Source organism: Oncorhynchus kisutch, linkage group LG5 (assembly GCF_002021735.2).
Source record: "Oncorhynchus kisutch isolate 150728-3 linkage group LG5, Okis_V2, whole genome shotgun sequence".
Lineage (NCBI taxonomy): Eukaryota > Metazoa > Chordata > Actinopteri > Salmoniformes > Salmonidae > Oncorhynchus > Oncorhynchus kisutch.
The window spans coordinates 51,518,329-51,543,882 of record NC_034178.2 but is presented as its reverse complement, the minus strand read 5'-3'; the positions used below and the strand labels follow the sequence as shown (position 1 = coordinate 51,543,882).

Genomic DNA, 25,554 nt, shown 5'->3' with positions numbered 1-25,554 from the left:
ACACAGAGAGAGAGAGAGAGACAGACAGACACACAGAGAGAGAGGCAGACAGACACACAGAGAGAGACAGACAGACACACAGAGAGAGACAGACAGACACACACAGAGAGGCAGACAGACACAGAGAGAGAGAGACAGACAGACACACAGAGAGAGAGAGAGAGAGAGAGAGAGGAGAGAGAGAGAGAGAGACAGACACACAGAGAGAGAGAGAGAGAGAGAGAGAGACAGACACAGAGAGAGAGAGAGACAGACAAACAGAGAGAGACACAGAGAGAGAGAGACACAGACAAACAGAGAGAGAGACACAGAGAGAGAGACACAGACACAGAGAGACAGAGATACAGAGACACATGCAGGATTAAAATGGTCAAGAACTGAATTCTTTGACCAGGGACAGGGCCTTAGCCAGGATTGCAATCTGAACCCTGCATTCTTCAATATTTACATCAATGAATTGGCCACTATTCTAGAAAAAGTCTCCACAATTCAGAGGTTAAATGCCTACTCTTCACAGATGACCTATGCCTGCGGTCACCCACAGCACATAGTCTACAGCAGAGCCTGGACCTGCTAGAGCAGTACTGCCAGACCTGGGCCCTGGCAGTAAACCCTAAAAATACTAAAATAATGATTTTTCCAGAGAAGATCCAGATCTTAGGGAATTCGACCAAAGTTCTCAATTGGTACAACATATATAGAGCACTGCACACACTGCAATTACTTAGGTTTAAAAATAAGCTCAACTGGACACCTTAATGAGGCAGTGAATGAACTGAGAGAGAAAGCACGCAGGGCATTCTACACCATTAAAAAACCAATTCAAATTGAAATAGCTATTAAAATTTGGCTAAAACTAATTGAATGCGTCATTGAACCAACTGCCCAGGTACAGCAGCGAGGTGTGGGGTCCACTTGCAAAAACAAGATTTCCCCAAATGGGACAAACACCCCATTGAAACCCTGCATGCAGAGTTCTGTAAGATTATCCTACATGTCCAGAGGAAAACTACAAACAATGCATGCAGGGCAGAATTAGGCCAATATCCACCAAGAATAAAAACTCAAAAAAGAGCAATTAAGTTTTAGAATCATCTTACATACAGTGACCCCCTCTCATATAATCACCAAGCCCTGCAATGCCAAGAGCTGAGCAAAGAAAAGAGTCCCCTCATTCAGCTGGTCCTGGGGCTGAGTTCAAACTTGTTCAACTAACACACTGAAGCCTCAGGACCAGAACATCCAATCAATCATAATAAACCAAATATCTACACAGTCAAAACAAAACTACATTGCTTATTGGGAAACCGAAGCACAAGCACAAAGCATAATGCTGTGCTATCTGGCCCTAAATCGACAGTACACCGTGGCTAAATATTTGACCATGGTTACTGATCAAAACCTTAGAAAAACCTTGACAGAGTACAAGCTCAGTGAGTACAGCCTTGTCATTGAGAAGGGTAGACACAGGAAAACCTGGCTCCCTGAAGAGGAAAGGCTGTGCAACCACTGCACAACAGCAGAACCTGAGACAGAGCTGCATTTCCTGACAAAATGTCAAAAATATAAAACAATTAGTGTCATTTCCCCAAATTTGAAACCCTTATTCAAGGTTTCAAAGACCTCTCTGATGAGAGAAGGCTACCCGTCCTGTTGGGGAAGGACGCAGAGAGCTGTGGGTTGGCAGCGCACTACATTGCTGCCTGCCATAAGTTGAGGGACAGTGTCTGACAGACCAATCAACCTGCACATGTCCTCTACTGTATGCTTATTGTTATTGTTGAATGTATGGTTATTTTGACCCTTGGTTATTGTTGTTACTGTTGTCCCGTTGACAATTTTGATTCTCATTTATTTTCATATTGTAAATATCCCAAATAAGCATTGGCAATATGTACATTGTTACGTCATGCCAATAAAGCTAAATGAATTAAATTGAGAGAGACAGACAGAGACATAGAGAGACAGAGAGAGAGAGACACACCCACACAGAGACTTCTGCTGACATTACACAACAGGCATTGTTGCACATCTCCCCAGGAGATTGGCGCCAGGCACTTCCGCCTGCACACAAAGGCCTCCAGTGAAAAGGCCCTGCCGCAATAATTGAATCTGCTCCTCACTCACTGCATACTGGTAACGCCATCTACCCCCAACCAGGGGCTATTATATCTGCCCCCTGTGGACTGCCGTTTCCGTTGTGTAAAAAAAAAAAAAGTCAAAAAGAGAGCAAGGGGAGAGGGAAAGGTGAGGGGTGCAGTAGAGGGTTGGGCAGTACTAACCTCAATACACACATTCTCCTAGTAATACTGGGGGGAGAGAGTGTACTACTACTACTCTCGATGAGCAGCTGATTCAACTAAGTACAAATAAGAGGAAGAATGAATACATAACCCAGAAAACAAATGGAGATACAGTTTGGGTTGAATAATATTCTCCAACACCATGAACAGAAAGAGTTGTCCTAAATAACATGGGTAAGTCAGCAGTGAAGGATAAGTGAGGAAAACAGCTGACTGGATTAAGTGTAAGACACTTGTGATAAATTAGGTTTAGATATCTATGGGTTTCTGGGGTTAAACGTAATTATATTAACCTTACTAGATTCAAATAAGGTTTCAAACTCTATAGAATAGGAAAGTATACCACGTCATTGTTTGATTCTGTGCTTGTTTGTAGGGTGACTTATTTTTAAATACCCAAATTCGGGATAAAATAATGATTTTGCAGGGCATTCACAGGACGTTGTACAGGAATTATGAGCACCTAATGAGCCATGGAGAACCTCACAAGTTTGACGAAATTACCTTATCTTTCAATCTAATACAGCTATTTAGTTACTTTTGTAGCTCTTGGTTAGAAGCATGCTTTTTGTAAATTGTTAACTGTCCTCTCTCCCAAGTTTAGCTAGAACTGAGCCTGACAGGATTTGACTAAATGTGATTGGTAGACATGACATTGCCCTACGTATCGTCTTTTTAAAGTTGTGTTGCACAGAATATCAGATCTCAAAGATTGGAGAAGTGTTTAACATGACCAGTACCTCATCCATATGATATCAAATGTATCTTGTCAAAAGTGCAACCTGCCTTCCTGACTGTAAAAGAAACCGGCAGGAGTGATTCAATGTCAATTATCATTAAATGAATGGAGAGTCTGAAATAGTGGACAAATTAAAATTACATAACATTTAAAAATATATATTAAATATGGGACATGTGTGGTTGCTGGATGTGGGACTAAGGGCCAAAACACAGTACTGTCCCACACAATTGGGGCCAGTTGGCCACCCTACCCGTATACTTGTGTAATTGGGGCCAGTTGGCCACCCTACCCGTATACTTGTGTAATTGGGGCCAGTTGGCCACCCTACCCGTATACTTGTGTAATTGGGGCCAGTTGGCCACCCTACCCGTATGCTTGTGTAATTGGGGCCAGTTGGCCACCCTACCCGTATGCTTGTGTAATTGGGGCCAGTTGGCCACCCTACCCGTATACTTGTGTAATTGGGGCCAGTTGGCCACCCTACCCGTATACTTGTGTAATTGGGGCCAGTTGGCCACCCTACCCGTATACTTGTGTAATTGGGGCCAGTTGGCCACCCTACCTGTATACTTGTGTAATTGGGGCCAGTTGGCCACCCTACCCGTATACTTGTGTAATTGGGGCCAGTTGGCCACCCTACCTGTATACTTGTGTAATTTGAATTACTATGCAAGTTTCATGTAGTCATGAGTCAGCTCACCGTTTTGGCAACAGGGGAGACATTCATGCCAAAGCGCTCTGCCCGCTTCTTCAGGACCTCAACACTGACCTAACAACACAGAGGGAGGAGAGGGGTTGGTTACAAGCTCCACCAAGACTAAACAGGTATGCATATACACACACTTCTATTCATAACGACAAAAAAAAGAGTTCTGATCATTTTCATACGGTCTTGTTCTCCTCTAATAAACACAGCAGATTAACTCCTGTTCATAGAGATCCTATTAAATTACTAGAGGGGCTATGTCATAACCCCTAAAAGTTCCAGAATGGGCTGAAAATGGCAGCCACATTGGTCAGGGAGAAATCCAAACCAGTTTAATTGGAATCAATGGCATTAGAGGCATAATCCAGATTTTTAATACATAGGAAATTAAAAGGTATGCGATATATCAGAAATTCTGTAATATAATTGTTAATCTAAAATATGATCACACTGTAATAAATAGAGTTTATACATGTGTTATGCCTTGCATGTGCAAGCGCCACCACTATTGTCAGTAGTACTATCAAAGCTGTAAAAATACAAAATAAAATTGTCTGCAAATAAGCACACACACAGATGTGTTTATAATACCGCTTTAGTAATAAGACATTATTTGTTTGACCGAATGGGGAAAAAGTCTGAACATCTGAAATAAGATCAGGATCAAACGAGCAGGATAAAAAAAATTGCTAGGTTGTCTAACATTATTCCCGACATGCGACCATCGCATTAGGCACCGGAGAAGGGATGGTGATCCTGCTGCTTCTGCCTGCCAGCCATATCCTAAGCAGGTGCACCTGATTCAACCTAGCTAATCAAAAAACAGAATAATAAATCATTTATTTTGTCAAATTGATGACAGTTTGGAAACTGGGAGGTAGCCTGTCTCCCTACATTGACTTTGGTTTGCAGTATGACAAAGACATTCACAAATATCTTTGATTCATATGTTTTTAGCAACTTTTGGGGTAGCTAGCCAGCTTTAACCTGGTACCTTGCTAGCACCAATGCAACTAGCCTGAAAACAATGACCAGAAACTGCTATCATTTTCAATATTCTAGCAATGATTTAGGAATCCATGTGACTAAGTATCAGCTAGGCAGCCACTTGTTGTTTTCCTATTGAAATCAAACTGTAGTTCATGAAAATAACTAGTTAGCTAGATAGACAACGAACTAAACAAGCTAGCCAGCTACCTAGCCCTGTTGCCCCAAGCTAATGTTATAAGTAAGCATGGCTAGTAGGTCCGACCATCAACCAATACAAAAACTGGCTTATAAATAAGGATTATTTTAGATGACACATAGCTAGTTAGCTAGAGCTACTGAAACAGATTATAGTTTTGCTATGTTTTTGGGGGAGAACATTGTTTGCATCCAACAGCTTGCTAGCTTTTTTTCTAACCAGCACTGTCCCAGAGCTTGGAGAAATGTGTATCTGCCTCGTGCAGCAGGTGCAAGACAACTTTACCAGCATCATAGCATACATATTGGTGAATCACTGTGATGTATGAAATACAAGTGACAGTGTAATCAATGTGTAATAACTACATAAAAATTGTATGTATGTGCAATTATTAAGTGACGTGCAGTCATATTCAGGTCCTGATTGGTCAACAAGCTTTTTTGACGCATCAAAGTGTTATTTGATGTGTATCTTTTTTTGACAAAGACCAAACGGAGTTCCATAGCTAACAAACATACAGTGCAGAAAAATTGTTACAAGTTATTTTACACAATATCTTATCACAGCACTGGCAAACCATAGCTGACCAACTCCCTGACCAAAATGGCTGACCAATCACAAGAAGGTTCATGTCCATTCTAGTATTCTAATTCCATGACAATGTTATAGCAGCCTACTGTAAATGTGAGGATTATGTGAGGTGTCATTTTATGTGCCGTCACAGTAGGAAAATAAAAAATGAATATAACCCCCCTTGATACTCACAGTTGGTTTGCTATTCGCAACTGGTGCACCTAATAGACAGAAAAAAATCTAATGAATTACACACTTTGGACTGGTCATGCTGAAGGACCTATGAAAGGCTAAAAATCCAACTCACCTGGTGTGGAAGCCGGCGTTGGAGCTGGTAAACCGAACCTGACAAACATCAGGTTCATTCAGTTAACCTACATCTTTTCAACATCCATTTTACTATGCTTTCAACAGTCAGACCAATATGACTTCCCATGGGGCAGATTATTGCCACATATAATATCTTTGTTATTCTTTTAACCTAGCTACCTGACATTTGATCATTACTCAGTGAACAAACTTGATTGTTAACTACTATATTTCATCGATTTGAGGAGGTCAAGAGATCCATTATAATGTGGAATTCAGTCCAGGGGCTCACCTGGCAGCGCGGGCCTCTTTCTTACTATCAGCAGTGGCAGGCAGGTTGAAACGCTCCGCCCTCTTTTGCAGCTTCTGTGATGGACACAAATACAAGTTGAAGATTCATACAAGTACACTTCATCAATGTAGTGCCAATAGGGCAGGTACACATTCATCCTGTCAAGGTTTCCAATACCGAGTGAGGATTACTAGAGCTGATGAGAATACCATGTGGGAAACAATGATTTTAAATCTATTGATACACCAGTTATTCTGTGCATCATGCTACTACATACCTCCTCTGCAGCTGCTGGGGCAGTGATTTTCACAACTTTCTTCTCAGCATCCCTAAAGCAAGAAAAAAAATGAATTGAATTAAACCATTAGGGCGGTGAATACAGTATCCAGTGAAAAACTGTAACCCTAGCCTGCCCTCTACTGGTTAAAAATAAACAACTGCACAGCCAGTAGCTGCAGTATGTTTCCATTAATTGTCCAGTGATTGTCGAGTATTCGTAAGTTGGCTTAGAAAATAAATGTGACAATTGCCTGCTAGGGTGCGTTACCATTTAACTAACTTGTCGGAAGAAAAAAAAAGCAGCTGGACATAATGACATCACCTCCCCAAAAAAAGTTTGAAAAAAAATGTTGCGGCAGAACTGTTTCCATTACTCATTTAGGGTAATTGCGCATAAATACATTGGTGACAGCCTGTACACCCTCCCACCTATCTGTTTCATGTCTCAGGTAGCCTGTGAAAGGCAGGGTGGATAGAATGTAATAACTGACTAATATTTGCCATATTCTAATCATTCTCATGTGCCAACCAATGGTTTATTTACGCTACATGACTAAAAGTATGTGGACACCTGCTCGCCAAACATCTCATTACAAAATCATGGGCATTAATATGGAGTTGGTCTCCCCTTTGCTGTTATAACAGCCTCCACTCTTCTGGGAAGGCTTTCCACTAGATGCTGGAACATTTTCCTACTGCGACAGTGACCTGCATCCATTCAACCACAAAAGCATTAGTGAGGTCGGCACTGATGTTGGGCGAATAGGCCTGGCTCGCAGTCTGCATTCCAATTCATCCCAAACGTGTTTGATGGGGTTGAGGTCAGGGCTCTGTGCAAGCCAGTCAAGTTCTTCCACACTTAATCGACAAACCATTTCTGTATGGACCTCGCTTTGTGCACAGGGGTATTGTCATGCTGAACCAGGAAAGGGGCTTCCCCAAACTGTTGCCACAAAGTTGGAAGCACAGAATCATCTAGAATGTCATTGTATGCTGTAGCGTTAAGGTTTCCCTTCACTGGAACTAAGGGGCCTAGACCGTACCATGAAACAACCCCAGACCTTTATTCCTCCTCCACCTAACTTTACAGTTGGCACTATGCATTGGGGCAGGTAGCGTTCGGTGCCACGTTGAAAGTCACTGAGCTCTTAAGATAGGCCATTCAACTGCCAATGTTTGTCTATGGATATTGCATGGCTGTGTGCTCGATTTTATACTCCGGTCAGCAACGGGTGTGGCTGAAATAGCTGAAATAGCTAAATCCACTCATTTGAAGGGGTGTCCACATACTTTTGTATATATAGTGTACATCACTATATTGTCAGCCAACCAAAAAAGAAAGTTAAAGAAATTCAGGCATTCGTGAAAGTCTGGACAAACCTGGTCTTGCAAAGAAACATTTTTATAGTGGATTTATTTTTATTTTGCTTTAGGTACATGACATCACATGCCTTCATGTCGGCAATGATTATTTATTGGAAAAATTTACCATCTTCATTTGTCGCAATAAAGTTGAACAAAAGAAAAATCAACCCCTGTAGAACTGATAAAAATGTATGATCTTTGGAAAATGTTTCCAATGATTTTTGCAACATTGCTTTCGTCGGACAAACGTGGAATACTGGAAACCTGTCTATTGAAATAATCCCCCAAAGACGTCTTGTACATATGGCAACAGAAATTGATCAGGAATTGCAATCATAGATAACAAAAATAACATGCTGACATCAAGCTTCATCTTAACACTGAATTAAGAAAATACGATGTAATGTTGAAAAACTGCTGAATTTACCATGAGAATCATATTAACAATGATTAGGCCTACTTCAATCACATAATAACCATTAGGACATAAAATATTCAATAGGTAGGTGGGTGTGAGTGAAATAGAGTACTGACTTTTCAGGTACAGCTGCCTCTCCTGCTGCCTCTTCTGCAGGTCTTTCATTGATTTCCTCCTCTTTAGGATCGTCCTGTAAATACACACGTAATCTCAACAAATCCTCCACAAATTTAAAGATATTCAGAAATATTGTAATAGTAAAGTATTCCTACCTCTAACTCTCCCAAGACCTCCTCTTCATTCACCTCATCTTCTGGAACATAACATGCTAAATATATATTTCCCTCACATTGTCAAGCCAACAAGCTGGCTGTAAAAACAATCATGTTTATCTGAGCATAGTACATTAGAGAATGCATACTTCACCTGTCAGAGTGAATAATGCTACATACAGTGCATTCAGAAAGTATTTAAACCACTAATTTTTCCACATTGTCACAGCCTTATTCTAAAATTGATTAAACAAAACATTCATCAATCTAGACACAATACCCCATAATGACAAAGCAAAAACTGTTTTGTTTTTTTAAACGTATAAAAAAAACGAAAACATTAACTTATTTACATTAGTATTCAGACCCTTGCTATGAAACACAAAATTGAGCTTGGGTGCATCCTGCTTCCATTGATCATCCTTGAGATGTTTCTACAACTTGATTGGAGTCCACCTGTGGTAAATTCAATTGATTGGACGTGATTTGGAACGGCACACAACTTTCTAGATAAGGTCCCAGGTGACTCTCAACCCGCTGATCACTCTGACAGAGTTCGGGCACACCGTGCACCACTCCCTAGCATTCTTCTTGCCAATGTCCAGTCTCTTGACAACAAGGTTGATGAAATCCGAGCAAGGGTAGCATTCCAGAGGGACATCAGAGACTGTAACGTTCTTTGCTTCACGGAAACGTGGCTCACCGGAGAGACGCTATCCGAAGTGGTGCAGCCAACGGGTTTCTCCACGCATCGCGCGGACAGAAACAAACATATTTCTGGTAAGAAGAGGGGTGGGGGCGTATGCCTTATGGCCAACGTGACATGGTGTGATGAAAGAAACATACAGGAACTCAAATCCTTCTGTTCACCTGATTTAGAATTCCTCACAATCAAATGTAGACCGCATTATCTACCAAGAGAATTCTCTTCGATTATAATCACAGCCGTATATATCCCCCCCCAAGCAGACACATCGATGGCTCTGAACGAACTTTATTTAACTCTCTGCAAACTGGAAACGATTTATCCGGAGGCTGCATTCATTGTAGCTGGGGATTTTAACAAGGCTAATCTGAAAACAAGACTCCCTAAATTTTATCAGCATATCGATTGCGCAACCAGGGGTGGAAAGACCCTGGATCATTGTTACTCTAACTTCCGCGACGCATATAAGGCCCTGCCCCGCCCCCCTTTCGGAAAAGCTGACCACGACTCCATTTTGTTGATCCCTGCCTACAGACAGAAACTAAAACAAGAGGCTCCCACGCTGAGGTCTGTCCAACGCTGGTCCGACCAAGCTGACTCCACACTCCAAGACTGCTTCCATCACGTGGACTGGGAGATGTTTCGTATTGCGTCAGATAACAACATTGACGAATACGCTGATTCGGTGTGCGAGTTCATTAGAACGTGCGTTGAAGATGTCGTTCCCATAGCAACGATTAAAACATTCCCTAACCAGAAACCGTGGATTGATGGCAGCATTCGTGTGAAACTGAAAGCGCGAACCACTGCTTTTAATCAGGGCAAGGTGTCTGGTAACATGACCGAATACAAACAGTGCAGCTATTCCCTCCGCAAGGCTATCAAACAAGCTAAGCGCCAGTACAGAGACAAAGTAGAATCTCAATTCAACGGCTCAGACACAAGAGGCATGTGGCAGGGTCTACAGTCAATCACGGACTACAGGAAGAAATCCAGCCCAGTCACGGACCAGGATGTCTTGCTCCCAGGCAGACTAAATCACTTTTTTGCCCGCTTTGAGGACAATACTGTGCCACTGACACGGCCTGCAACGAAAACATGCGGTCTCTCCTTCACTGCAGCCGAGGTGAGTAAGACATTTAAACGTGTTAACCCTCGCAAGGCTGCAGGCCCAGACGGCATCCCCAGCCGCGCCCTCAGAGCATGCGCAGACCAGCTGGCCGGTGTGTTTACGGACATATTCAACCAATCCCTATACCAGTCTGCTGTTCCCACATGCTTCAAGAGGGCCACCATTGTTCCTGTTCCCAAGAAAGCTAAGGTAACTGAGCTAAACGACTACCGCCCCGTAGCACTCACATCAGTCATCATGAAGTGCTTTGAGAGACTAGTCAAGGACGATATCACCTCCACCCTACCTGACACCCTAGACCCACTCCAATTTGCTTACCGCCCAAATAGGTCCACAGACGATGCAATCTCAACCACACTGCACACTGCCCTAACCCATCTGGACAAGAGGAATACCTATGTGAGAATGCTGTTCATCGACTACAGCTCGGCATTCAACACCATAGTACCCTCCAAGCTCGTCATCAAGCTCGAGACCCTGGGTCTCGACCCCGCCCTGTGCAACTGGGTACTGGACTTCCTGACGGGCCACCCCCAGGTGGTGAAGGTAGGCAACAACATCTCCTCCCCGCTGATCCTCAACACTGGGGCCCCACAAGGGTGCGTTCTGAGCCCCCTCCTGTACTCCCTGTTTACCCACGACTGCGTGGCCACGCACGCCTCCAACTCAATCATCAAGTTTGCGGACAACACAACAGTGGTAGGCTTGATTACCAACAACGACGAGACGGCCTACAGGGAGGAGGTGAGGGCCCTCGGAGTGTGGTGTCAGGAAAATAACCTCACACTCAACGTCAACAAAACTAAGGAGATGATTGTGGACTTCAGGAAACAGCAGAGGGAACACCCCCCTATCCACATCGATGGAACAGTAGTGGAGAGGGTAGCAAGTTTTAAGTTCCTTGGCATACACATCACAGACAAACTGAATTGGTCCACTCACACAGACAGCATCGTGAAGAAGGCGCAGCAGCGCCTCTTCAACCTCAGGAGGCTGAAGAAATTCGGCTTGTCACCAAAAGCACTCAAACTTCTACAGATGCACAATCGAGAGCATCCTGGCGGGCTGTATCACCGCCTGGTATGGCAACTGCACCGCCCTCAACCGTAAGGCTCTCCAGAGGGTAGTGAGGTCTGCACAACGCATCACCGGGGGAAAACTACCTGCCCTCCAGGACACCTACACCACCCGATGCTACAGGAAGGCCATAAAGATCATCAAGGACATCAACCACCCGAGCCACTGCCTGTTCACCCCGCTGTCATCCAGAAGGCGAGGTCAGTACAGGTGCATCAAAGCTGGGACAGAGAGACTGAAAAACAGCTTCTATCTCAAGGCCATCAGACTGTTAAACAGCCCCCACTAACATTGAGTGGCTGCTGCCAACACACTGTCAATGACACTGACTCAACTCCAGCCACTTTAATAATGGGAATTGATGGGAAATGATGTAAATATATCACTAGCCACTTTAAACAATGCTACCTTATATAATGTTACTTACCCTACATTATTCATCTCATATGCATACGTATATACTGTACTCTATATCATCGACTGCATCCTTATGTAATACATGTATCACTAGCCACTTTAACTATGCCACTTTGTTTACATACTCATCTCATATGTTATACTGTACTCGATATCATCTACTGTATCTTGCCTATGCTGCTCTGTACCATCACTCATTCATATATCCTTATGTACATATTCTTTATCCCCTTACACTGTGTATAAGACAGTAGTTTTTTTGGAATTGTTAGTTAGATTACTTGTTCGTTATTACTGCATTGTCGGAACTAGAAGCACAAGCATTTCGCTACACTCGCATTAACATCTGCTAACCATGTGTATGTGACAAATAAAATTTGATTTGATTTGATTTGAGTTCCTCTGTGGAGATGGGAGAATCTTCCACAAGGACAACCATCTCTGCAGCACTCCACCAATCAGGCATTTATGGTAGAGTGGCCAGGCGGAAGCCACTCCTCAGTAAAAGGCACATGACAGCCCACTTGGGGTTTGCCAAAAGGCACCTAAAGGACTCCCAGGCCATGAGAAACAAGATTCTCTGCTCTGATGAAACCAAGATTGAACTCTTTGGCCTCAAAGAGTCACGTCTGTAGGAAACCTGGCACCATCCCTACGGTGAAGCATGGTGGTGGCAGCATCATGCTGTGGGGATGTTTTTCAGTGGCAGGGACTGAGAAACTAGTGAGGGTTGAGGGGAAAAGTACAGAGATCCTTGATAACCTGCTCAGGACCTCAGACTGGGGCAAAGGTTCACCTTCCAACAGGACAACAACTCTAAGCACACAGCCAAGACAACACAGGAGTGGCTTGGGAACAAGTCTCTGAATGTCCTTGAGTGGCTGAGCCAGAGCTTGAACCTGATGGAACATCTCTGGAGATACCTCTTAATATCTGTGCTGCAACATTCCCCATCCAACCTGACAGAGCTTGAGAGGATCTGCAGAGAAGAATGGGAGAAGCTCCCCAAATACAGGTGTGCCAAGCTTGTAGCTTCATACGCAAGAAGACCCAAGGCTGTAATCGCTGACAAAGGTGCTTCAACAAAGTACTGACTAAAGGTTTGAATACTTACATAAATGTCAGTTTTTTGTTTTTTTTGTAATACATTTGATAAATTCTAAACCTGTTTTTGCCTTGTCATTATAGGGTATTGTGTGTAGATTGAAAAAAAAAAAAACTTTCATCCGTTTTAAAATAAGGCTGCAATTTAACAACGTGGAAAGTCAAGGGGTCTGAATATTTTTCAAATCCACTGTACATCTATCAAACTAAGATTCAGTTATTGTAAAAATCAAGACAATTCATGATACCATCCAAAAGAGAGTAAGGCTTATATTGCAGTCGTTTTTTAAATTAAGGTGAGTTCAGAAACAAAACAAGAGAATAAGTAGATCTGAGGGAACGTGTTTGTTATTATGCAAAAACAAGAAACCACAGACCGAAACCTAAACATGACAATGCAGTGAACCCTCCATGTCAACATCCACAGGGCTGGGGAGCATTACGCATTCGCACAAGGCAACAAAAAAAGCATACACATTTAAATTGTACAATCAGCACTATTAAGAAATTAGTGAGTGTTAATGCAAGAAAGTCAAGTCCACCATACCATGCTCCTCGAGGTATGCCTGCAACCGTCCAATAAGGTCACCTTTGTTTCCTTTCACCTCCAATCCCCTCACAGCACACTCCTGCTTGAGCTCAGCCAACTGAAGGTGAAGTTAGGGTCAACAAATGTATAACACTTTGTTAGTGGAGAGGGTATGCCTATAATACAGTAGCAAATTAACATTGATTAAATGTATTTTTTTCTTTTTTTTAAATGTAAACTACAACCAACGAACGAAATCAGTGCTATGATAAACATGGCTACCACATGAGTAAACAGTTTTGGCACAACTCAACGCAGCAATTTGACAACAGACCGTTTTATATTGTGTGTTTGCATTGATCTTACATTGACTGAAACTATTCTCTTCTTACAATATTCTTTTTAATGGTTAGTTGAGCTGATCAGTCTTGGCCCAGTGGTTTTACAGTAACGTAAACCTACTAACGTTAATATGTGCTTATGTCTAGATGGGATACAGTTTTTAAACTTAAAAAAAAAGTTGCATTTAGGCCATTTAGCTAGCTAACCCTAACCATTTTCCTAACCTTAACCTAATTCTCATAGCCTGTTGCGTAAATTCTCCTAAACCTTCTACGAAAAGTCCATTATGACAAAAGATCTCATTAACTAGTTAGCACATCAGCCGATAACTTTTAGCTAGCTTCAATTTGCAGGCATATCACACTGCATTACTACCGCACAACTACATTAGCTATCGTTGTAAACCGTAAAATAAGCATATTTTCAATCACTTGTCAATTTTACAAAAAACTCAATGAATAATTCCGTAGACATTGAATTGTATTCATTTTTTTATTGTTTTCTCACCTTCAATTTATAGATTTCAACAACGTCGGCCATCTTGTTTGTATCGGGTAAGAGCGGAAACAAAATATCCAATGCGGTAGTGCGCTTTACTGAAAGACGTATCGAACGACCGTTGATTGGCTGTACGAGGCTTGTCTACTCTCGTGTGAAACGGTATAAATGCTGAAAAAGTTCAGTGGTGCTGCCATCTGCCGATACTTTACTAGATTTTAACACATCAAAATATAATTCCCTCAGTAACTAAGTGACTCATATACAAAACTATAAACTCAACATAGAACCATTTCAAAGATTTTACTGAGTTACAGTTCATTCAAGGAAATCAGTCAATTGAAATAAATTCATTAGGGAATGGTATCAAACACCTGGAAACCACGTGATGTAATTGATACCATTCCACTGACTGCACTCAAGTCATTACCACAAGCCCATTCTCCCCAATTAAGGTGCCACCAACCTCCTGTGCGTTGCAGGGCCATCCATTGGGAGAGTGGAGGCAGAAACCTCCTGTGCTGGGCAGGGCTGCAGCCATGGGGAGTCAGCCAATCAGAGATAGCTTTTCCCCACAAAAGGGCTTTGGCAAAGGAGAAATTCTGACTAACAGGGATAAACACATTTGTGCACAAAACTCTGAAAAATACGTTTTTGTGCATATGGAACATTTCTGGGATTTTTGGTATTTATTTCAGATCAAGACATGGGATCAACACTACATGTTGCGATTGTTCAAAAACAATTTACTTGTAACTAACCCTGCTTTTCCCCCTTTTGTTTGTGGCTATACTATAGGACTTCTTATGTCAAGCCTTGATGAAATATCTTCAAAAATAACACAGACCATATGTTTCATATTGTCACACAATGTTAACCTAACTCAAAGAGCTTGACAAAAGTTGGCACAGGATTGTGAATGTTAACTCGCATATCGTACCTGTAAATATACAAAATTACATGAATTGAAAAGACAATAGAAGATTTGGAACAAGTTTATCTTTATGTATAATCATTAAACATTTATAAAATTGGCATAACAAGTTTGATAAAATCTAAACACAACCCTTTCAATACAAATCAAATGCTGAAACAACTGGAATTTTCTAATCCATTCTCCACTCCATAACAAGCACTCATAGCTGTAAAGAAAAAAAGAAAAGAAAAAAACTCACAGGACATCTAATTTATAAAACGCTGGTTTTAGCTGCTGGAATGATTTTTGGAATGGCACCCATATTTCCCTGTGATCTCTCCCATCTTCTGGACTGTACTATTCAGGTGTGGATAAGAGCTGGGGCAGTCCTTATACTCAGAGGTCTCTCATGGAAAGACCCTGCGCTATGTATTGTCCCTGTCAGTCTGCATGTCTCAGAGTCGTAGGTGTGGCATTGGCATGGTGACGTCACGGAAGAACCGATGGACAAGGGCATTTTTTGCAGATATCCTCTTGTTTGGGTCATAGGCCAGCATTTGCTGGAAGAATAAGAAAATGTCATAATAAGGTACAATCTATTAAATGTTTAATCGGCCAGTGACAGCAAAGTGTGAAACTGAGCAAAAATGTCAAGTGATTACATTTTATTAATCTTATTGGTACTAGCCCAATACCAAAACATCATTAATGTGGTTAGAGTTCTCACCCCAAGAAGCTCTCTCCCGTCGTCATCCAGAGGGGGCACCACTTTGGACAGCTCCTGCCGGGCCCACTTTGGGAAGGACGGCTTGTAGTCGGGCATGGAGGTGACTCCTGGCCAGGCCGCCTCATCCGGAGTACCCAGGGTACGGAAGATTCGGAACAGCTGATCGATCTCGGAGTCACCTGGAAACAAGGCCCTCCTAGTGATCTGAAGAATGAATTGGAAAGTTTGGAGATGAAGTGACACCTTGCTTTATAAAATGTTGAAGCTGCAAAATATTATAGCCAGACAATAAATGTACCATTTCAGCAAAGATGCAACCCAAACTCCAGATGTCAACAGCTGTAGAGTAGTATTTGCAGCCCAAGAGAATTTCTGGAGCTCGGTACCATAGAGTTACCACCTGAGAAATGTTAATACATGTTAGTTTCCCTATCATGGGCTCAAAAATGATGAGATGCTCACAGGATCATAACACAAGTGAAACACTAATATTGCTAGCCATTGACCATCTAAAAACCACACAGCAAAATACAGTGTGGTGTATGTATATTGTGTATGCCTCACCTCATGAGTGTAGGTGCGGACAGGCACCCCGAAGGCCCTAGCCAGGCCGAAGTCAGCAAGCTTGATCTCCCCCTGGGCATTGATGAGCAAGTTCTGGGGCTTCAGGTCCCGATGGAGAACCCTGTGGGAGTGACAGAAGGCCAGGCCCTGTAGCAGCTGGAACAGGTAACTCTGCAAACACACCATAATTAGATTCATAGGGAGACAGACAGTCACACAACCTGATAGGCTACCATATTGTTTTCATTTCAGGTGACAAATGTATGTAGCACTGCCATACAAAATCCAGAACAGAGTTATGCTACAACCTGGTAAAAAACAAAACCACAACATTACACATACAGAAACATTGTGTTAGTTGGTAAACAATCAAACAATTGCCATACATGTACTTTTTACTTGGGTCTTTCACCTTGATAACAATGCACAGTAGTTAGATGATATGCCCACCTGACAAAGACCCAAGTGGAATAGAAACATGTCTCAAATCACAGTGGGGGCACTGTTGTCCTGTATGTCTCAATTAAAGCATAGCACTTGCAATGTCAGGGTTGTGCATTCAATTCCTGGGGCCACCAAGAAAAAAAAAAAAATCTATGCTGGCGTGACTAAGTTGCTTTGGATAAAACTGTTTGCTAAATGCATCACCTATCGTTTTGGTCAGTCTAAACAAATTGCGTGTGCAGTGCAGTCTGAATACCTTGACAAGTGGCAAAGCGATACCAGAGACAGAGGAGGAGTCCATGAACTTCTTGAGGTCCTGATGTAGGAACTCAAAAACCAGGTACAGTTTGTTCTCTGTGTGGATGACATCACGGAGCCTGTCGGTGTGAAAGTACAGAGATGTCAATGTAAGCACAATTTAACAGAGAAAGCTGGTGTTTAACATAAGTAGCTCAATGGTACATACTCAACAATATTTGGGTGGCTGAGCTCTTTGAGGAGTGATATCTCTCGGATGGCAGTGCTTGGTACTCCCTCTGTTTCCCTAAGAAGGCATAATATCACACTATCATCCCATTCATCACAAAGTCAGCCAAATTAATTTGAACATTGCATGGGGTCCATCCATTGTGTAATGTGTATACTATGGTGCAGTTAATAATACCTTTTTTTCTACATGTGTCTGGATGTGATTTCTAGTTCTAAATAGCTGGATCTACTTATGAGAACGTTACAGTCCATGTGACCAATGCCATATGATAGCTGTCAAGACAGTGACTTGTTTTGTCGTACAAAGCTTTAAAAGCTAACTAAGCTATCCAGGTAGTTAGCTATAAACTAGCATAACATGGGCTACTTTCAAGACTCACTGGTTATCAATTCAGGTCAAGTAACTAGGTAGCGACGGAAGAGCCAGCTACTTGCCAAGGTGACAATTAGCTGGCAGTCAGACACCACTTACGTGTCTAATCTGATTTTCTTGAGGGCAACCGTCTCTCCAGTGACTTTGTTCTTTGCCTTGTACACCACTCCGTACGTCCCTTCTCCAATCTTTTCCACTTTCTGAAATGATTCCATGTCACACAAGTTCTGTTTTGGTTAGCTAGCTAGAGAGCTATCATCTAATACAAACCGCTGTATTTTTTAAAACAAAGAAAAACGTTAGCTAACAGGAGTAGCTGCCTCAAATTCAAGCTAACGTTAGAATGCGAACTAACTAAACTTTTGTGAATAAATCTGCAACTTTGTAACGTTGCCGCCAACGTGTTTCGCCAGGAACAACTTGGAGCGGGAGCCCATCAGGATTATCACACGATAAATAAAAGGAATCAGTTAAGCGGGTTGCAACACGTTCGACTCGAAACAAAAGTAACAGAACCCGCCAGTTCCCGCGTTGTTAATGCCACGCCTTGGATGAACTAGAGAACCGCCCAAATTTCAATATACGACCAATCACTGACAGCCGAATGATCAAAATATTACAACTGAGACGCACATTCAGGAAAGAAACAAACGATGAATGGATGGAACATTGGACCAAAAGACAGTGCAGTATGAAGCTTGGCAGAAACTGCTTCTCCAATAGAAATACCCGATCACTCTTGTAGTAGACGATGTCATGGTGACGTTGGCAAGCTAAACTCATGAACAGAAACACTTAATCGGGTCTACACGTTCAATTCATTGTTGTAAATACGTATGCTTCCAATAACAACTCAGGAAACGGTGTCTAACGCCCGTCTCGCGCCAAACTGCGCATGTGCAGGCCGTCAACACAAAGGCACTCCTTCGATATTAAGTTGTTTTTGAGTTTTGAGTCAGTTTGACACTTTCACGAGGTTGGAGTAATAACATGTTCAACTACTGAAGACATTAGCTCGAATATAGGTTGTGCCTTTAGATTTTGAGAAAATTAACAACTAATGAATGATATTTCATGTCTCTCATCGACTTCTCAAGTCCCGGCCTGGTCTGTTTGGTCTATTTCTTGAGCATTCCCGGAAGTCTTACGATGTTGCGCCTCTGGGTTTGGAAACTCTGTGATTGGACCCTGTTTTTCAGTGAGAGTCAGCTGAGTTTATGCCATAGAGATCCTATTAAATTACTAGAGAGGATATGTCACGATCCCTCAAAGTTCCAGAATGGGGCGAAAATGGGAGCTATCTTAGTCAGGAAGAAGTCCAAAACCAGTCTAATTGGAATGAATGGCAGTAGAGGCATTTACTTGTGCAGCGAAATAAAAGGCATGTGATGTATCAGAATTTGTGTAATAGAATTATAGCCAAACTAAAATATAGTAATATAATAATTAATACAGTTTATACAGGCTTTCTACACATTTTCTGTACAAATAGCCTCTAAAATATGTGCAAACAGACCATTAATGTCTCCGATTTAGTTTTCTTGGGGTGTGTTCATAAATTCACTCTGGACTGCCAGAGTGCACGCAGAGTGTGGTCTGGGCCTTAGAAAATGTAATTACGTTTTTTTGCAGACTTTACTGACACCTGTCATTCTCAACAGGTGTTGCACCTTCATAAATTCATTGGTTATTCTGCGCTCTGGCACGCTCAGACGAGAGTGGTCTGAAATCGGAGTAGACAGCAGAGTGAATTTAAGAATGCACCCTAGGAAAGCTGTGAATGCTTTTATATGATACAATATCAGTACATGTTGCATTTACAACTTTTCTGCATTGATTGAATGGAATTTTGGCATATTGGAAGTTAATTAGAAACATGTTGCTCAACTTCCGGCGACGACAGAGATGGCCGCCTCGCTTCGCGTTCCTAGGAAACTATGCAGTTTTTTGTTTTTTTACGTGTTATTTCTTACACTAGTACCCCAGGTCATCTTAGGTTTCATCACATACAGCCGAGAAGAACTACTGAATATAAGATCAGCGTCAACTCACCATCAGTACGACCAAGAATATGTTTTTCGCGATGCGGATCCTGTGTTCTGCCTTACAACCAGTGCCACGGGATGGTTCCCATGCAGCGACCCAAAAAAACGACTCAGAAAAAGAGGGAAACGAAGCGGTCTTCTGGTCAGACTCCGGAGACGGGCACATCGTGCACCACTCCCTAGCATTCTTCTTGCCAATGTCCAGTCTCTTGACAACAAGGTTGATGAAATCCGAGCAAGGGTAGCATTCCAGAGGGACATCAGAGACTGTAACGTTCTCTGCTTCACGGAAACATGGCTAACTGGAGAGACGCAATCCGAAGCGGTGCAGCCAGCGGGTTTCTCCACGCATCGCGCCGACAGAAACAAACATCTTTCTGGTAAGAAGAGGGGCGGGGGCGTATGCCTTATGGCCAACGTGACATGGTGTGATGAAAGAAACATACAGGAACTCAAATCCTTCTGTTCACCTGATTTAGAATTCCTCACAATGAAATGTAGACCGCATTATCTACCAAGAGAATTCTCTTCGATTATAATCACAGCCGTATATATCCCCCCCCAAGCAGACACATCGATGGCTCTGAACGAACTTTATTTAACTCTCTGCAAACTGGAAACGATTTATCCGGAGGCTGCATTCATTGTAGCTGGGGATTTTAACAAGGCTAATCTGAAAACAAGACTCCCTAAATTTTATCAGCATATCGATTGCGCAACCAGGGGTGGAAAGACCCTGGATCATTGTTACTCTAACTTCCGCGACGCATATAAGGCCCTGCCCCGCCCCCCTTTCGGAAAAGCTGACCACGACTCCATTTTGTTGATCCCTGCCTACAGACAGAAACTAAAACAAGAAGCTCCCACGCTGAGGTCTGTCCAACGCTGGTCCGACCAAGCTGACTCCACACTCCAAGACTGCTTCCATCACGCGGACTGGGAGATGTTTCGTATTGCGTCAGCCAACAACATTGACGAATACGCTGATTCGGTGTGCGAGTTCATTAGAACATGCGTTGAAGATGTCGTTCCCATAGCAACGATTAAAACATTCCCCAACCAGAAACCGTGGATTGATGGCAGCATTCGTGTGGAACTGAAGGCGCGAACCACTGCTTTTAATCAGGGCAAGGTGTCTGGTAACATGACTGAATACAAACAGTGCAGCTATTCCCTCCGCAAGGCTATCAAACAAGCTAAGCGCCAGTACAGAGACAAAGTAGAATCTCAATTCAACGGCTCAGACACAAGAGGCATGTGGCAGGGTCTACAGTCAATCACGGACTACAGGAAGAAACCCAGCCCAGTCACGGACCAGGATGTCTTGCTCCCAGGCAGACTAAACTACTTTTTTGCCCGCTTTGAGGACAATACAGTGCCACTGACACGGCCTGCAACGAAAACATGCGGTCTCTCCTTCACTGCAGCCGAAGTGAGTAAGACATTTAAACGTGTTAACCCTCGCAAGGCTGCAGGCCCAGACGGCATCCCCAGCCGCACCCTCAGAGCATGCGCAGACCATCTGGCCGGTGTGTTTACAGACATATTCAACCAATCCCTATACCAGTCTGCTGTTCCCACATGCTTCAAGAGGGCCACCATTGTTCCTGTTCCCAAGAAAGCTAAGGTAACTGAGCTAAACGACTACCGCCCCGTAGCACTCACATCCGTCATCATGAAGTGCTTTGAGAGACTAGTCAAGGACCATATCACCTCCACCCTACCTGACACCCTTGACCCACTCCAATTTGCTTACCGCCCAAATAGGTCCACAGACGATGCAATCTCAACCACACTGCACACTGCCCTAACCAATCTGGACAAGAGGAATACCTATGTGAGAATGCTGTTCATCGACTACAGCTCGGCATTCAACACCATAGTACCCTCCAAGCTCGTCATCAAGCTCGAGACCCTGGGTCTCGACCCCGCCCTGTGCAACTGGGTACTGGACTTCCTGACGGGCCGCCCCCAGGTGGTGAGGGTAGGCAACAACATCTCCTCCCCGCTGATCCTCAACACTGGGGCCCCACAAGGGTGCGTTCTGAGCCCTCTCCTGTACTCCCTGTTCACCCACGACTGCGTGGCCACGCACGCCTCCAACTCAATCATCAAGTTTGCGGACGACACAACAGTGGTAGGCTTGATTACCAACAACGACGAGACGGCCTACAGGGAGGAGGTGAGGGCCCTCGGAGTGTGGTGTCAGGAAAATAACCTCACACTCAACGTCAACAAAACTAAGGAGATGATTGTGGACTTCAGGAAACAGCAGAGGGAACACCCCCCCATCCACATCGATGGAACAGTAGTGGAGAGGGTAGCAAGTTTTAAGTTCCTCGGCATACACATCACAGACAAACTGAATTGGTCCACTCACACAGACAGCATCGTGAGGAAGGCGCAGCAGCGCCTCTTCAACCTCAGGAGGCTGAAGAAATTTGGCTTGTCACCAAAAGCACTCACAAACTTCTACAGATGCACAATCGAGAGCATCCTGGCGGGCTGTATCACCGCCTGGTATGGCAACTGCACCGCCCTCAACCGTAAGGCTCTCCAGAGGGTAGTGAGGTCTGCACAACGCATCACCGGGGGCAAACTACCTGCCCTCCAGGACACCTACACCACCCGATGCTACAGGAAGGCCATAAAGATCATCAAGGACATCAACCACCCGAGCCACTGCCTGTTCACCCCGCTGTCATCCAGAAGGCGAGGTCAGTACAGGTGCATCAAAGCTGGGACCGAGAGACTGAAAAACAGCTTCTATCTCAAGGCCATCAGACTGTTAAACAGCCACCACTAACATTGAGTGGCTACTGCCAACACACTGTCAATGACACTGACTCTACTCCAGCCACTTTAATCGTGGGAATTGATGGGAAATGATGTAAATATATCACTTGCCACTTTAAACAATGCTACCTTATATAATGTTACTTACCCTACATTATTCATCTCATATGCATACGTAGATACTGTACTCTATATCATCGACTGCATCCTTATGTAATACATGTATCACTAGCCACTTTAACTATGCCACTTGGTTTACATACTCATCTCATATGTATATACTGTACTCGATATCATCTACTGTATCTTGCCTATGCTGCTCTGTACCATCACTCATTCATATATCCTTCTGTACATATTCTTTATCCCCTTACACTGTGTATAAGACAGTAGTTTTTTGGGGGAATTGTTAGTTAGATTACTTGTTCGTTATTACTGCATTGTCGGAACTAGAAGCACAAGCATTTCGCTACACTCGCATTAACATCTGCTAACCATGTGTATGTGACAAATACATTTGATTTGATTTGATTTGATGTATGGAATAATTTCTCTAAAATTGTCTGGCTAGCTAACTCATACACAGTGCAGATACATTCTTCACATTCATTGTTTTACACAATATCATATCACAGCACTGGCAAAAAAAAATACATTTGTCTTATTCATTGCTTTAACACACTACCCTGATGTCCTAGCCATGTCTGAATCCTGGCTTAGGAAGGCCACCAAAAATCCTGAAATTTCCACCCCCAACTACAACATTTTCCATCAAGATAGAACTGCCAAAGGGGGCAGAGATAGCCTGCAGAGTTCTGTCATACTATCCAGGTCTGTGCCCAAACCGTTCGAGCTAATACTTTTGAAAATCCACCTTTCCAGAAATAAATCTCTCACTGTTGCTGCTTGTTATAGACCCCCCTCAGCCCCCAGCTGTGCCCTGGACACCATATGTGAATTGATTGCCCCCATCTATCTTCAGTTTGTACTGTTAGGTGACCTAAACTGGGATATGTTTAGCACCCCGACCGTCCTACAATCTAAACTAGATGCCCTGAATCTCACACAAATTATCAAGGAACCTACCAGGTACAACCCTAAATCCGTAAACATGGGCACCCTCATAGATATCATCCTGATCAACTTGCCCTCTAAATACACCTCTGCTGTCTTCAACCAGGATCTCAGCGTTGCCTGTGCCCGTAATAGGCCAAACGACAACCCCTCATCACTGTCAAACACTCCCTAAAACACTTCAGCGAGCAGGCCTTTCTAATCGACCTGGCCCGGGTATCCTGGAAGGATATTGACATCATCTCATCAATAGAGGTGCCTGGATGTTCTTTAAAAGTGCTTTCCTCACCATCTTAAAAAAGCATGCCCCATTCAAAAAATGTAGAACCAAGAACAGATATAGCCCTTGGTTCACTCCAGACTTGACTGCCTTTGGCCAGCACAAAAACATCCTGTGGCTTACTGCGAAGGGGCATCGAATAGCCCCCGCGATATGCAACTTTTCAGGGAAGTTAGGAACCAATATACATAGTCAGTTAGGAAAGCTAAGGCTAGCTTTTTCAAACAGAAATGTACATCCTGTAGCACTAATTCCCTTCAAAATTTGGGACACTGTAAAGTCCATGGAGAATAAGAGCATCTCCTCCGAGCTGCCAACTGCACTGAGGCTAGAAAACACTGTCACCACCGATAAATCTACGATAATCAAGAATTTCAATAAGCATTTTTCTACGGTTGGCCATGCTTTCCACCTAGCTACCCCTACCCCGGCCAACAGCTCTGCACCCCCCGCAGCAACTTGCCCAAGCCCCCCTCCCCGCTTCTCCTTCACTCAAATGCAGATAGCTAATGCTCTGAAAGAGCTGCAAAATCTGGATCGCTACAAATCAGCTGGGCTAGACAATCTGGACCCTCTCTTTCTAAAATGATCCCCTGAAATTGTTGCAACCCCTATTACTAACCTGTTCAACCTCTCTTTCGTATCGTTCGAGATCCCTAAAGATTGGAAAGCTGCCACAGTCATCCCCCTCTTCAATGGGGGAGACACTCTAGACCCAAACTGTTACAGACCTATATCCATCCTGCCCTGCCTTTCTAAAGTCTTCGAAAGCCAAGTGAACAAACAGATCACTGACCATTTCGAATCCCACCATACCTTCTCCGCTATGCAATCTAGTTTCCAAGCTGGTCATGGGTGCACCTCAGCCACGCTCAAGGTCCTAAACGATATCATAACCGCCATCGATAAAAGACAGTACTGTGCAGCCGTCTTCATCGACCTGGTCAAGGCTTTCGACTCTGTCAATCACCGTATTCTTATCGGCAGACTCAACAGCCTTGATTTCTCTAATGACTGCCTCGCCTGGTTCACTAACTACTCTCAGATAGAGTTCAGTGTGTCAAATCGGAGGGCCTGTTGTCCAGACCCCTGGCAGTCTCTATGGGGGTGCCACAGGGTTCAATTCTTGGGCCGCTCTTGCCGCGGGTGATTATTTGATTCACCTCTACGCAGACGACACCATTTTGTATACATCTGGCTCTTCTCTGGACACTGTGAAACCTCCAAACGAGCTTCAACTCCATACATCCCTCCTTCCACTCCGACTGCTCTTAAATGCTAGTCAAACTAAATGTATGCTCTTCAACTGATCTCTTCCCGCACCCGCCCGACCGACTAGCATCACTACTCTGGACAGTTCTGACTTGGAATATGTGGACAACTATAAATACCTAGGCGTCTGGCTAGACTGTATACTCTCCTTCCAGACTGACTTTAAGCATCTCCAATCCAAAGATAAATCTAGAATCTGCTTCCTATTTTGCAAAAATGCATCCTTCTCTCATGCTGCCAAACATACCCTCGTAAAACTGACTATCCAACCGATCCTTGACGTCGGCTATGCAATTTACAAAGTAACCTCCAACACTCTTCTCA

General features: G+C 43.4%; 1 protein-coding gene across 3 annotated transcripts in view; it reads right to left on the bottom strand.

Moving 5' to 3' along the window:
• Window positions 1-18,909, bottom strand: part of LOC109882628 (cyclin-dependent kinase 2) — a 63,953-nt gene extending 45,044 nt beyond the window's left edge. Inside the window, exons 1-15 of one of the 3 annotated variants that reach the window (XM_031825323.1) lie at window positions 17,863-18,308; window positions 17,368-17,445; window positions 17,158-17,278; window positions 16,458-16,628; window positions 16,192-16,293; window positions 15,894-16,097; window positions 14,260-15,726; window positions 13,429-13,528; window positions 8,446-8,483; window positions 8,290-8,363; window positions 6,389-6,440; window positions 6,112-6,185; window positions 5,818-5,855; window positions 5,703-5,731; window positions 3,746-3,814 (exon numbers count right to left, since the gene is read on the bottom strand). In XM_031825323.1, coding sequence (XP_031681183.1) covers window positions 3,746-3,814; window positions 5,703-5,731; window positions 5,818-5,855; window positions 6,112-6,185; window positions 6,389-6,440; window positions 8,290-8,363; window positions 8,446-8,483; window positions 13,429-13,528; window positions 14,260-14,292 — 507 coding nt within the window. In that variant the 5' untranslated portion in view covers window positions 14,293-15,726; window positions 15,894-16,097; window positions 16,192-16,293; ... (2 more) ...; window positions 17,368-17,445; window positions 17,863-18,308. Of the gene's footprint in view, window positions 1-3,745; window positions 3,815-5,702; window positions 5,732-5,817; window positions 5,856-6,111; window positions 6,186-6,388; window positions 6,441-8,289; window positions 8,364-8,445; window positions 8,487-13,428; window positions 13,529-14,259; window positions 15,727-15,893; window positions 16,098-16,191; window positions 16,294-16,457; window positions 16,629-17,157; window positions 17,279-17,367; window positions 17,446-17,862 lie in introns of those variants that run through there. The other 2 variants (XM_031825322.1, XM_020474724.2) reach the window with 2 other exon arrangements.
• Between the last annotated feature and the right edge of the window lie 6,645 nt (window positions 18,910-25,554).